The sequence below is a fragment of the Triturus cristatus genome, chromosome 3_1 (genome assembly GCF_964204655.1).
Source record: "Triturus cristatus chromosome 3_1, aTriCri1.1, whole genome shotgun sequence".
Taxonomy (NCBI): domain Eukaryota; kingdom Metazoa; phylum Chordata; class Amphibia; order Caudata; family Salamandridae; genus Triturus; species Triturus cristatus.
In genome coordinates this window covers 176,985,732-176,997,915 of record NC_140583.1, presented here as the reverse complement: position 1 = coordinate 176,997,915, position 12,184 = coordinate 176,985,732, and the positions used below count along the sequence as shown (strand labels likewise).

At 42.1% G+C, this 12,184-nt stretch overlaps 1 protein-coding gene across 2 annotated transcripts in view; it reads left to right on the top strand.

Annotated features, from left to right (window-relative positions):
* Positions 1 to 1,856: 1,856 nt before the first annotated feature.
* Positions 1,857 to 12,184, top strand: part of SLC5A12 (solute carrier family 5 member 12) — a 262,873-nt gene continuing 252,545 nt past the window's right edge. The window contains exon 1 of one of the 2 annotated variants that reach the window (XM_085643630.1): positions 1,857 to 2,982. In XM_085643630.1, the coding sequence (XP_085499756.1) occupies positions 2,626 to 2,982 (357 nt within the window). In that variant the 5' untranslated portion in view covers positions 1,857 to 2,625. Of the gene's footprint in view, positions 2,983 to 11,111; positions 11,675 to 12,184 lie in introns of those variants that run through there. The other variant, XM_085643628.1, reaches the window with a different exon arrangement.

Below are 12,184 nucleotides of genomic sequence, written 5' to 3'. Positions count from 1 at the left end.
GTCTTTGTTTCCATTGCACTTCAGAATTACAAAAAAATGTGCTTCATCTGTGCTTTCCTAATTGCTGATATAATTTGAAATATGTGAATCGTTCATTTACTGATACTAAAATGTGTTCGTAAATACTACCACCCTACAGTCTTTCCATTCATTTCCTGTACCCTAGTAGGATTGTCACTAGGGGTGGCCAGAACTCATGGAATTTGACTCCGCGGAATTTCGTGGAGTTGTGTAAAAACTCCACAAGATTCCACGGAGTTCCGCCAACGGGCGTAAGTAGGCACGTTGCGCTGCTTGCACTGTGATTTAGCGCCGGAAGTTAGGGGCATATCAACAAGGGCTTTATCTCTGCTTTTTTGGCTTTAAAAGCCAAAAAAGCAGAGATAAAACTAGCGCCCTATCAACAACAGGGTGCTAACACGCAAATTTGCATGTTAGTACCCATTTACTCTACGCTGCACCTTGCATCTCTAATGAGATGGAAAGGGGGCGTTCCAGAGTAAAATAATAGGAGAAATGTCGCTAAGCGACATTTCTCCTATTATCAAGAATGTCGCTAACCCTGTTAGAGACAAAAAAAGCAGCGCTAACCGCGGTTAACGCTGCTTTTTTAGTCTGCTAATTTTCAGACTTAGCCATGATATCCTATGGAAGGAGGATATCATGGCTAAGTTTGCCTGTCCCTATTAACAAGGTAACGTGTGATTATCGCTGGGTTTCCAGCGATAATCTCACGTTAGCCTGTTAGCGTGTAGATTTTTATCGCTATTGAGATAAGCGTTGCTAATAGCACGCTATCTCAGCGATAAAAATTCACGCTAGCCGGCGATAATTATCCTCACGCTAAGAGCGCTGAGCGATAATTATCGCCGGTTGTTGTTGATATGCCCCACAGTTCTACGCTGAAAAATCTGCACAAACGGCACCGCGTGCGGTATCAGAGGGTGCAGCTACTCGAGTTGATTTTTTACTTTCTACTCGAACAGGAGCCCTCTGACCATGAACGGTTGCTACCGCCCGTGTTCTAGTAATCTCGACGGATGTGCTCCTAGCGGCTGGAAAACGTGCTAGTGGATGGCAAATCTCGCTCGCCAACTTACCGTGCGGGAGCCATGTCTGGGAAACAATTCCGTCACATGGCGATTGGTGAAATTTGGGCAGTATATTGCTGAGTTGCCACAATTCTACTAACTGCCTGGGAGGCACGGAACATTTCAGCCACCCCTCTTCGACAACTAGGTCACTTCTTCTTCTTCCTCTCACTTTGCAGTCAGAGAAATAAAAGTAAACACCCGTTTGTGAATGAGCAGCAATTAGTCAGAAGACAGAGCCTGATATTGACCTTTGTCTTAGAACACATAACAAATGTGACAAGATAAACACACAATTTAAAGGCATCTTTATTGCTCTTCACCTTCCGACCTCCAGCGTGATTATTTCTGGGGGTGCTGCAGGCCCCCCCTCCCCTCCACACTCTTATTAAGTGCGCCTATCTTCCCTGCAACTTCGTACATATGTCCACTACTAGGTGAGAGGAAGCAGCATCAACGCTGTAGGTAAGAACTAAGAAGACCTGGCATGATTTCAGAAATGAACGAGTTCTGAGGTATTTGCAGGCAGGGCAGGCCTCCACACAGAGCTCTCTTGGCATTTCAGAAAATTGCAGACTTTGGCACAAACATTATACAATGAGTTTGGCTCACTACAGTTTTCAGGAGGGGTTCTCTTCACCGGGGCTGATGTGAAAAGAATACGCTTATCAGCGGTGCTTGAACATGAGATGGGCTTATCTGGAAGTGGGACCTTTGTGCACCTTGGCTGCACAGGGGATGGGAGAGCGGCGGCATTTCTCGCTCGTTACTCATTACAGGTGATGAGTGAACATTAGCTCTGTCCGCTGTCACTGCAGGAGCTGGCGCGTTGCAGATAAACCGGGCAAACTGAATGATAGCAATCCTGACAATAAAATGTGTTCATTACTTAAAGTCACCTTCAGCTGGACCATAGTCTATACCAAATATTTGGCATTTTATTTCCATGTACTGTCAATTATTATGTATGACAACATTTTTTTTATGTACGGTTTTATGTGTGCAGGTGCGAGGGCCGATTCCACCATTAGGGATATTATTGTCACCACAAATGTGTATCCGAGCTGACGTCAAAAATATTATTTAAAAATGGCTGCCACTGGGATTTTGGTGCCCATTTTCCTTGGTCGCCCGTGTTCATTTGCATAATGCTGAGACACAAAAGCACATATTCATTCAAGCAGCCAGAGTAATGTTTAACCCCAAATGTAAAAATCCTGTGGGTTATAAAAAGGGAAAGTAAGGTGACCACAGGGGCCATCAGACATTTCGTGGCCCTTCAACATATCGGTTTTCTTTCTTAGCTCAATTATAGCGCCAATAGATGTTTACTTGTATCTGTCTGAAAAGTATTAGAACTCTGGTGGTGTTAAATACAGAAAGATCAATTTAAAACGTTCCTCCGTTTTTTCATTTCAAATCCAGATCAGCTGGAACGACGGGCCTTTCAATATTCGGATTTTTGTCTACGTTACATTCAGACCCTTCATATATTGTTTTCAGCTAGTTTTCGTTGACACACGCCAACCCGAAAATGAGCAGTTCAGATGTAAAAGAGACCAAAACATTTTTGATTTGGGATTATGTGGTGTTTGCGGGCCTTTTCCTGATTTCCTCAGGCATCGGAGTCTTCTTTGCGGTTAAAGAAAGGAAGAACAAGACCTCGAGTGACTTTTTGGTCGGGGGCAAGCAAATGACGTGCGGCCCTGTGGCGCTATCCCTGACCGCCAGCTTCATGTCGGCGGTCACTGTTCTGGGTGCGCCGTCAGAGGTGTACCGCTTTGGGGCGTCGTTTGTTTTATTCTTTATTGCCTATGCCTTTGTTATTGTTTTTACTGCTGAGCTCTTCGTGCCCGTTTTTTATCGATCTGGAATCACCAGCACGTACGAGGTAAGACGATCCGCATTCATTGCATGTGTACGTATGTGGGTAACGCAGGATGTGTGATGTGATCTCAGAAGTCATGGCTAAAACAGAGTTGTGGTTTAATGCAAAGTTGTTTACTAAGGATCTAGAAAATATGTATGAAGGCTGTTTAATGTAAAAGAGAAATAAGCAATGGAAGCGGAAGAATCGTATGTTCCTTATGTTATTAAGAGGCGAAAGAGATATTTCGTTGTTCATTCATTACTTCAACAGTGCTAAGGTCCAGCGCTTACCCTCAAAGTATAATTCCTTTGATTTTAATTTTTTGGGTTTGTAGGAGGGTCTGATACTGAATTTTAGCACCAGAATCAAATCATTTGTTAAACAGAGATAGCATGACTATTGTTTCTTCATGTGACCAGTACCGGAATGTATGCGATGTAGGTACAGGTACATGCAAATACATAAAGCTGCCTTTTTATGTCTTTAATACAAAAGTCGCAAATATCAGACACTGTCTACAAACTGCATGCAGAGGTATCGCAAGCTCTGCTAACTCCTGATTATTACACAGGTGTTGGTATTCTTGTTCTAAACAAGCATTGGAAAGTCACTAGCTCCGATTCTATTTGGTACTCTGTGTCATATGTGTGTGCACCCTGCCTCTTTCTGTTCCTCCCATGTCTGTGCCATGTCTTCTCTGAAGCATTTATTGCAAAGCCCCGGAAGCGCAGGGAACAAAAACCGGAGTTCTGGCAACTCGAGGAAAGAAAAAAGGGCGCCTTTCCCACCAGTTGTTTCAGCTCTTGCGGGGCGGAGGGTGCATTATGTCCTACTCATAAGATCCAGACATGGAGGGTGAGCAGAAGCAGATCTCTGTGAGTGCGGTAGAGCTAACATCACAGTTGTGGATGTCCGCAGATATGAAGCTTCGTAAACTAGCCCGTGATGGGTAGAGGATCAGGTCCTGGGTCAGGAGGAGGTGCCTCTGCTGAGGCTGTCTGGGCAGATAGAGCTTGGGTTGTGGTTAGGGTGGTCACCTCTGGAGGTTTTCAGGTGTGAGGTGTGTTAGAGGGACTGTGCATGAAGGGATACTCCAATGCATTGTGCTTGGTGTGCAGACTGGGTTCTTCAGGAGTGAGCCCTGTTTTATATCAAGCTGTTCATTTTGTGGCGTGAACAAGGGAGTTGCGGTCGAGCCACCAGTAAGTGGCTTCAATTAATTACACGCCACATAATCACACATCGAATGTGAGTTATGCATAAGGGCAGTCCCATCCTTCTGTGGAGAGTCTGTTTGTGCTTTTAAGTAGCTGGACTGGAGGTTGGGTGGCAGAAGGAGCCTGTGTCAAGGTGCTGTTGGTGGATATCAGGGGCATTGAGTCTGCCCTTGACAGCATTTCAGTCATTGTATAGATAGCTTCATTCTAGGTTATGGGCCGACTTCCTTGATCTAAGCTGGCATTGTACTTCATACACCAAAGAACATGTCCATGACAATAAATTGAGAGATTAAATCATGGAGGGGGAGTTCCTGGTGTTGTAGTCAGTAGATGTGGCAAGTTTGGTTTCAGTGCTATTGTCCATGGAATTTGTAGAAGCTTTTTGGGTCGCCAGGATATAAAACTCCGCTTATGGTTTTAGAATATCATTGTCTGAATATTGGCTGGCATAAACGTATTGTTTACAAACATATTGTTTCATTGTTGTTAATAATAAAACATCTACTTATATTTAGGATGCATTATTTATATACGACAATATTGCTGCAGATGATATTCTTACATGCATTCCAGATAATCTGCTGAAGAATTAGAGTTTCCCACCCTTAGGATGGATCATAAACTCCCCATTTTGTGTTTGAAATGTAGCTCAAATTTATAATTTGGGTAACCTGAGATAGTAAGTTTTTTACTTTAAGGTATTTTTCTGTTCTTTGAAACTGAAAAGAAAATACATAGACCCAGATTTACAAATGCCTTGTGTCGGGCTTCAATACTTTGCCAACACAAACCCGATGCAAAGTATTCAGGTGGGATTTACTATCCACCTCAAATCCTGATTTGCGTTGGATAGTAACCCAAAGTAACGCAAAGTTTCTCAATGTACTGCCTAGTGCTACTTTGCTTCAAGGGGACGTTCCATGATGGCGCATGGGTGTTCCCATGCAACCACCCATGGGTGTTGACCCAGATAGTTATCTACAAAGGACCGTAGGCAGGGATTTGGTGCAAAATCGTATGCCTCTTCAAGGGAGGCTAAAAGAGGAGAAATGTTTTCATTTCTCTGCATTTTTCCAACTTTGCATGTGGGAAAAGCCCTAAAGCATATGTTTTGACTAGAAGGAGCCAATTCCAGTACACACCTGTTGCCTCAGACAATGGTGACACCCTTCCTCTATGGTTCAAGGGTGTCTGTGTTGGCAGATGTCTCCCTAAATTGTGTCAGTGCAGGGAGAGGGCAGAACAGCCACATCTTAGTATATATGACACTGTCCTACTTTCTCCCTTTAACACAACGCAGCACAGTAACTTTAGTAATAAAAAAAGGTAGAGCAGATTTAATGAAGACCAGTCTAATATGATTGTATTGTCACTGATTAGGTTGTCTGAGTTGGCCATGGAGGCTCCATGTTTGTGGAATTTGAGAGTAGTTTTGTACATGCCAGGGGTGAATATGACCTCTCTGATACATGCATCATTGGAATCCGATTTGATAGTAAACACTCTTTTGTTTAAGAGTTGATGGCCTTCTAAAGATCACACTAACAAGACTTGGGAAATTGATCATTAGAAAGAGAACCATCATGGGGCAGCTGCAATATTATGCAGCCATGGGGAATCACTCACTACACAGAAAACATGTGGTAGAAAAATTTCACATTAGAAATAAATGGTATGGATTAGCGCCTGAATACCCTCATGGGTGATTAGGTGCGCTCTACAAATCCTGACTAATTGATTGATTGATTGATTGGATCAGTATGACATCATGGCCCAAATTGACAGTTCTTTTGCAGGGACACAAACCAAATAAAGGCAACAAAAACAGCCTCAAATGGCATCATTGATCAACTTTTGTGCACACAAATAGGGATTTAATGCCCAAAGCGTGATGCAAGCGCACCACAAAAAGGCTTTGCACAGTGTTGCGCCTAAGCCACATTAAAGTATGCAAAGCAGTCATAACGGGGAAACACCATATACATTTGCTTAAGATTCAACAAACAAAATCTCCTAAATACTGTGATCTGGCATTGCATTAAATCTTATCACCAAATGAATGCAGATGCTAAAACTGGTCAAAAGCGTTAAGGACCTAATTGTGGTAGCAGTCCGATTTCCATCTGCTGCTGTAGTCCGACCGATGCATTACGATGCGTGTGGTCGGAGACACCAGTTGGAGTGACCGACGCTTTCCGAAACTCTTCATAATGCCTTAAGGAGGGCGTTTTCACCGTCGGGATTATGATGTAGGTTTCTGATTTGGGCTTCTACATTTGGGCATGGGGGCACCTATGGTGCCCCCCTCAACATCCCTCACAGTGCCTGCCACTTGGTGCAGGTATGTTTATTAACTTCCATTTTCCAGTGGGAGCTTTTGCTGCAGGTGTTTTCACACGCCACTCAAGCTCCCATGTGAAAATGGATGTTTCCGACTATATTATGTATGGTCACATCCAAATTAGGGTTTCGGAACCACCGACCTATGGTCGGGTGGTTCCTTCCCAGCAAAAGCATCCACCTGACATCGTGAGGAGGGCCTCTGTGTCTGATTGCTGTGAGATTAGACCTATTCTATGATTTAACTTTGGTTTGTAGGGTGCACATAGAAACTTGCGCTGGAGAGTGTCCCTTGAGTATAAATCTCACTTGAAATTGTACTTGCTTGACCTTATGCTGTGACACAATGCATAACATCATTTAAAAACAGCAGTTTGTATGGGCACTACCAGAGACATTATTGCCATGAAACCCTTTGAGTATTTAATGCTTCACAATTTATTCACATACTGTACAATTTAGCACTGCAGAATTCCATAGTGCTGCACACATTGTAGTACATCTAGGTCCTCATTTGATTAACTGTAACAAACAATTTGCTGAAATAAAAATGCTTGAATTAGTCTCAGCCACTGATGATCATCCGGGCACATTCCAGTCTATAATTTTTCATTCACTGTGCCACTAGACAGAGACTTCCCCTAGTACACACAGTGCCGCTGGAATTGCCAGGCAAGGTCTTCTTCAGATCGCTAACAAAATCGAACCGGCCAGTTCCTGCTTACTTAGTGAGAAATAGCCTGTGCCCTCTGTAACAATAAGTAGGATGACATGTTTGGGCATACCTATCGCACTTATTGGGTCTATGCAACAAACACATTTTGTTGACAGCACACTTAGGGCCTGATTACGATGTTGGTTGGAAAGCCTCCGATCGACAGTCGGATTCCCCTAGACCGTTCTGAAACCCATCCTCTTAACTTGGTCGGAAACAATTCCGACCGACCGATTACGATGCTCGCGGTCAGAAGTGGAATTCTGAATTGGTTCCAACCAGCATTCAGAGAATCCGAGTCGGTTGGAGCCAATTTGTACAGCTCAACGAATAGCGTTTCTGACCGACCGATTACAATGTCGAATTCCAGCAGCCTTTCCAACTCAGTCATTCCAGCACGAAAAGGCTTTCGGAAACTGACTTTGGGGGTCCCTAGCAGAATCCCCTTCATCATGAGTCCTCCGGTTTGGGGCCGAGGGGTATCCAAGGGAACCCCCTGTAAAACCATGTACAGTTTGGCAGGCACTATGGGGTGCCCACAACAGGGTGTAAGGTTTTCCACAGTCACCCATTTTTCCATAGGAGCCAGTGTTGTCAGACGGAACACGGGCTCCCATTAAAGTCAATAAGAGTCCTTCCGTGCGGTATTAAGAAGCATTATAATTGGTCAGGCGGAACCGCCGACCGTGAGTCAGTCAGAACCGAATCCGACAAAGAGTCAGGCAGTTTAGTTTCTGACCAACATCGTAATGATGGCCTTAGCTGTAAAATGATCCTTTGTGAGTGTATAAAACGTTTAGGACCCCACTTCCGAACGGACATAAACTCGCTTAAGGTGTAAATGACATTTAGATGCAAAATAACTATTGATACAAAATAAGCAGCGTTGTGGTTTCAGATTTCAAAATCACATAAATGGCAAAGTAACTCAAAACTATTCTGATACAGATTTTCTTTTTATTCTTTATGCTGCTCCACAATTTATGGCCATTACCCAATTTGGATGGGTGAAAGCATGACTTTCAGATTAAAGGAAATCATTTTATATACCTATCTAAATACAACTCTCACCAAGTTCAAACATACAACATTCTTTAATACTTTTGGAAAGTTGAAATGGTGAATCAACTTGCCATCATTAACGGCCTCAGAAGGGAAGACCTGTGTCACTGAAGTCAGGAAAAATAGCAAACCTTTTCACAGAAGGGTCAGGTTTCTTAACTTCACTGAGGATGAGGTTTCGCATCACCCAGTGGCTTAGCTAGGCCATAGGCCACCCGTTGCGGCCCCTGCTTTTGCCACCTGCTGCAGCCTGATTGAAGAGGGGAGGCTGGCGATTCATGCAGCCATGACGGCCTCAGGAAGACCGGGGGGGAGTTGCTGCTGATTCTTGCGGCCACAGGTAAGAGCGGAGCAGAGAAAACTCATGCCGCCTGGGGTGGTCCGCCCCCACCGCCCCCCTCCCGAGCTACGCCACTGGCTTCACCAGACTCATTCCCTAAAGTTACATGTTTCTCCCAAGATGACTGAACTTCAGGCTGCATAAAATTGTGTTTCCCTATTATCATTTAGGACTGCTCTTGCCCTGCCTGTCAGCAAGGAATCACAATAGATGCTGCTCAGCGACAGTGCATTTCTCATTTCCATTCATAGATGTAACACTTTGGGACTTCCAGCCGCTCCGAATCCTGGTGGGTAGCACCAGTATCCTGATGATAAAGGACTACCAGGTAGTGTGCTTGCACCACAAGTGACAAGTGGCAACTTCCAGGTTCTTTTAAACTTCATACGTTTTGCCCTTTACATAGATTTGTTCTCATCTTGAACTTCACACACCCCTGGTCATGTTCAGAATTGTGACCACATATCATAGGCACATGTCAGCAGTGAAAGCCTATCATATTATTCTATCTTCCTGACGAGTGCAGACAAAGGGGGTCTGATAGGAGGCCCTGCGACTGAGGACATGCATAGATATAGAACCATACATGTTTCAAGAAAGAAGTATTTTTGCTTGATGGGATGAGGAACAGTGTTGGTGATGCACACATCCTAAATACAAACTGCATAACATTCTAGGGAATAGACTTGTAGACAGTTTGAAATGGAAGTCAGAGTTTAAAAACATACTTACGTACAGCTGTTTCAAGCTAGAATTGTATAATATCCTTAGTTGCTTTCAAAGTATGACTTTGGAAAGTTCTAATTGGAACTCTGGGTTATATTACATGTCCAGTACTTTCATATGGTTTCTTAACCCCACATGAATTAATAAAACAACAAGCTTAACAATGGTGGTGACTTTTTGACCAGGTTTTTGTGGACCAAGGATTATATTTTGTGAGCTAGTTTAAATCACACCCTAGCTCTTTAATGTCTTTAATTATTCTCTACTGATGTTCCCTTCACCTCTTGTTACATGTTCATAAAAATTGTGTTGAATATTGACATTAAAATTATCCACAAACAATTCTGTTTACATTGCAAAATATCCGAATCCCTGCAGAGGTCATAAGAAGTCCTAAATAAATGTCAACTTTGGGTTTAAGTTGATTTTACAAGGATTTTCCACAATAGTCACAAGCTACCAACATCTGCTTCAAAAAAAATATCAAGACGGAAAAGATTGCAGTATTCAGCTGCCCAGCATGTTTCCACCAGGTAGAGTGAGCAATGCACCCAGTTCCAGAGCTGAGGCAATGTGAACCCAAGCCTTTATCTCTAAAATGGCATCTCATTCAGTGTTCCATTTATTGTTTACACTCCATCGCCCAAATAATTCTCTCACTCCAGCTGGTTTCATCTACTCACATTTAAGTCCAGTACAGCCTTAACCGTGTCAAAACATGGTTACATGTATACCAGTCCAGATCAAACACCACACATGCCAGCCACTGGCACTGCAACACACAACCAAAAGAAACAATGGAACCGAGGAATTAAACGAACACTCCCATATGAATGAATGATACATTTATACATAGTTTGATATTAAATTAAATATATATATGATATCAAATTATACATATATGCACCAATGTGCCTGTATTTGTGTGAGAAATACCTATATTTTTACAATTCTTTTAAAAAATGGCACAACAATTTTAATTTACAACAAATTATTTAATTTAATACATGACTTTTAATGCAATTTACTACAAATGAAATAATGTTGGTGAGGTTGGTTTTTTTTAAAATTGCTTAACAGTTAACTTCAGGATAATATTAATACTAGTACATTCTTCTAAATTTGTATTATTTATTAAATTGTGTAAAATTATTTTTAAAAAACTTTACTAACTTTATACTATATATATATATATATATATGCTGTCCCTAGGGTGCTGTCCACCCGGAGGGACGGGGAATTCCACCAACAGGTGAAAAGTTGCCAGTAATACATTGACACTGGTAAACTCTGTTATACAAGGCTCCAGTCCCTCATTGAAGGAGATGGCAACATGCAAGTCTACATGTAGGTGTAAATCCCCTTTTAGAAATATCGAAAAGCAAAAAATAAACAATTATATCTAGGGCTACCAATAAATCTACACATTTATATTTACCTTTGTGAATCAGGCCGTAACTTGCCAAAATAAACAGCCAACCAGCATCAACATAAATATATCTGTTACAGCTTAAACTATTCTTGATATATTTTGAATAGTTAACAAAAAAATAATGTAAGCTATCCTTGCCTTGGTGATGCCTAAGGGCATAGCTTAGTTTCAGGGAACTTATGAAGCCTAGCAATTACTAGCGTTTTAAATCATAAGTTGTTCCAACACGTACAATCACAATGAACTGTCTTAATGTTTAACTGGGCATAATAAAACAAAGTTGCTTGATAAATAGGGAACGATTTATTGGTCCATAAATGACATCTCCTGACGGTGATATACTTTGAACGCATCTCAGTATTTCTCTTGAAGGTGCTGGCTGACCTCTGAGCACTTCTCCTGCATGTTCCTTTGGGATCTAATTCAAAACGCTTTTTTAATTGCCCTTGCTTTTTTCATCCGTTGGCTGTTTTTCCAACTTTTATGAAGATCAACATTTTGTTCAAAGTTATTGCAACACAATGACGAATTTCATACCGCCGACCACAAAAACCTTTGTGGTTTGGGATTATGTTGTCTTCGCCGCTCTTCTCGTGGTTTCTGCCAGCATTGGAGTATTTTTTGCTGTCAAGGAGAGAAAGAAGAAAACCACTGGTGATTTTTTGGTGGGTGGTAAGCAGCTGACATGTGGCCCGGTGGCTCTTTCCCTGACCGCCAGCTTCATGTCCGCGGTTACCGTTTTGGGGACACCGGCAGAGGTCTATCGCTTTGGGGCATCTTTCATTATTTTTTTTTTTGCTTATACATTTGTCATCATATTTACAGCAGAACTCTTTGTGCCAGTGTTCTACAGGTCTGGAATTACCAGTACATATGAGGTAAGGAAATACAATATATCCTACTACATTGATGTGCTGAAAAGGTGTGAAAGCCAGATATCCTGTCATATGTTTCTGCAGCCATTTGATGGCCCTCGGATGTATAGAGTAACTTTTGATATCAGTTTTGCTACTTTCAAGAACAGCCAAACCTGAGGAACCACTTATACCCGCCACGTGGTGAACTTACTCCAACAGATGATTCATTTTATACATTGTTATTTTATACGATTTATTGTTTTCAATGCACATGTTTGAAAAAAGCTTCTTAGCAGATGGGACAGCTGAAACTTCCATGTTTTGAGAATCTTTGTAAACTTGGACAAACATGGCTCACTACACAGGACATTCAATGCAACCACTCATGGGTGTTGACGTAGTTACCCACCTGCAAAGAAGTTTATTGTAGACAGGGATTTGTGCCAATGTCTTATACCTCCTGAAGGGACGCTAAAAGAGGCAAAACATTTTCATTTCTCTTTGTGGGAAAAGCCCTAAAGCATAGGGTTT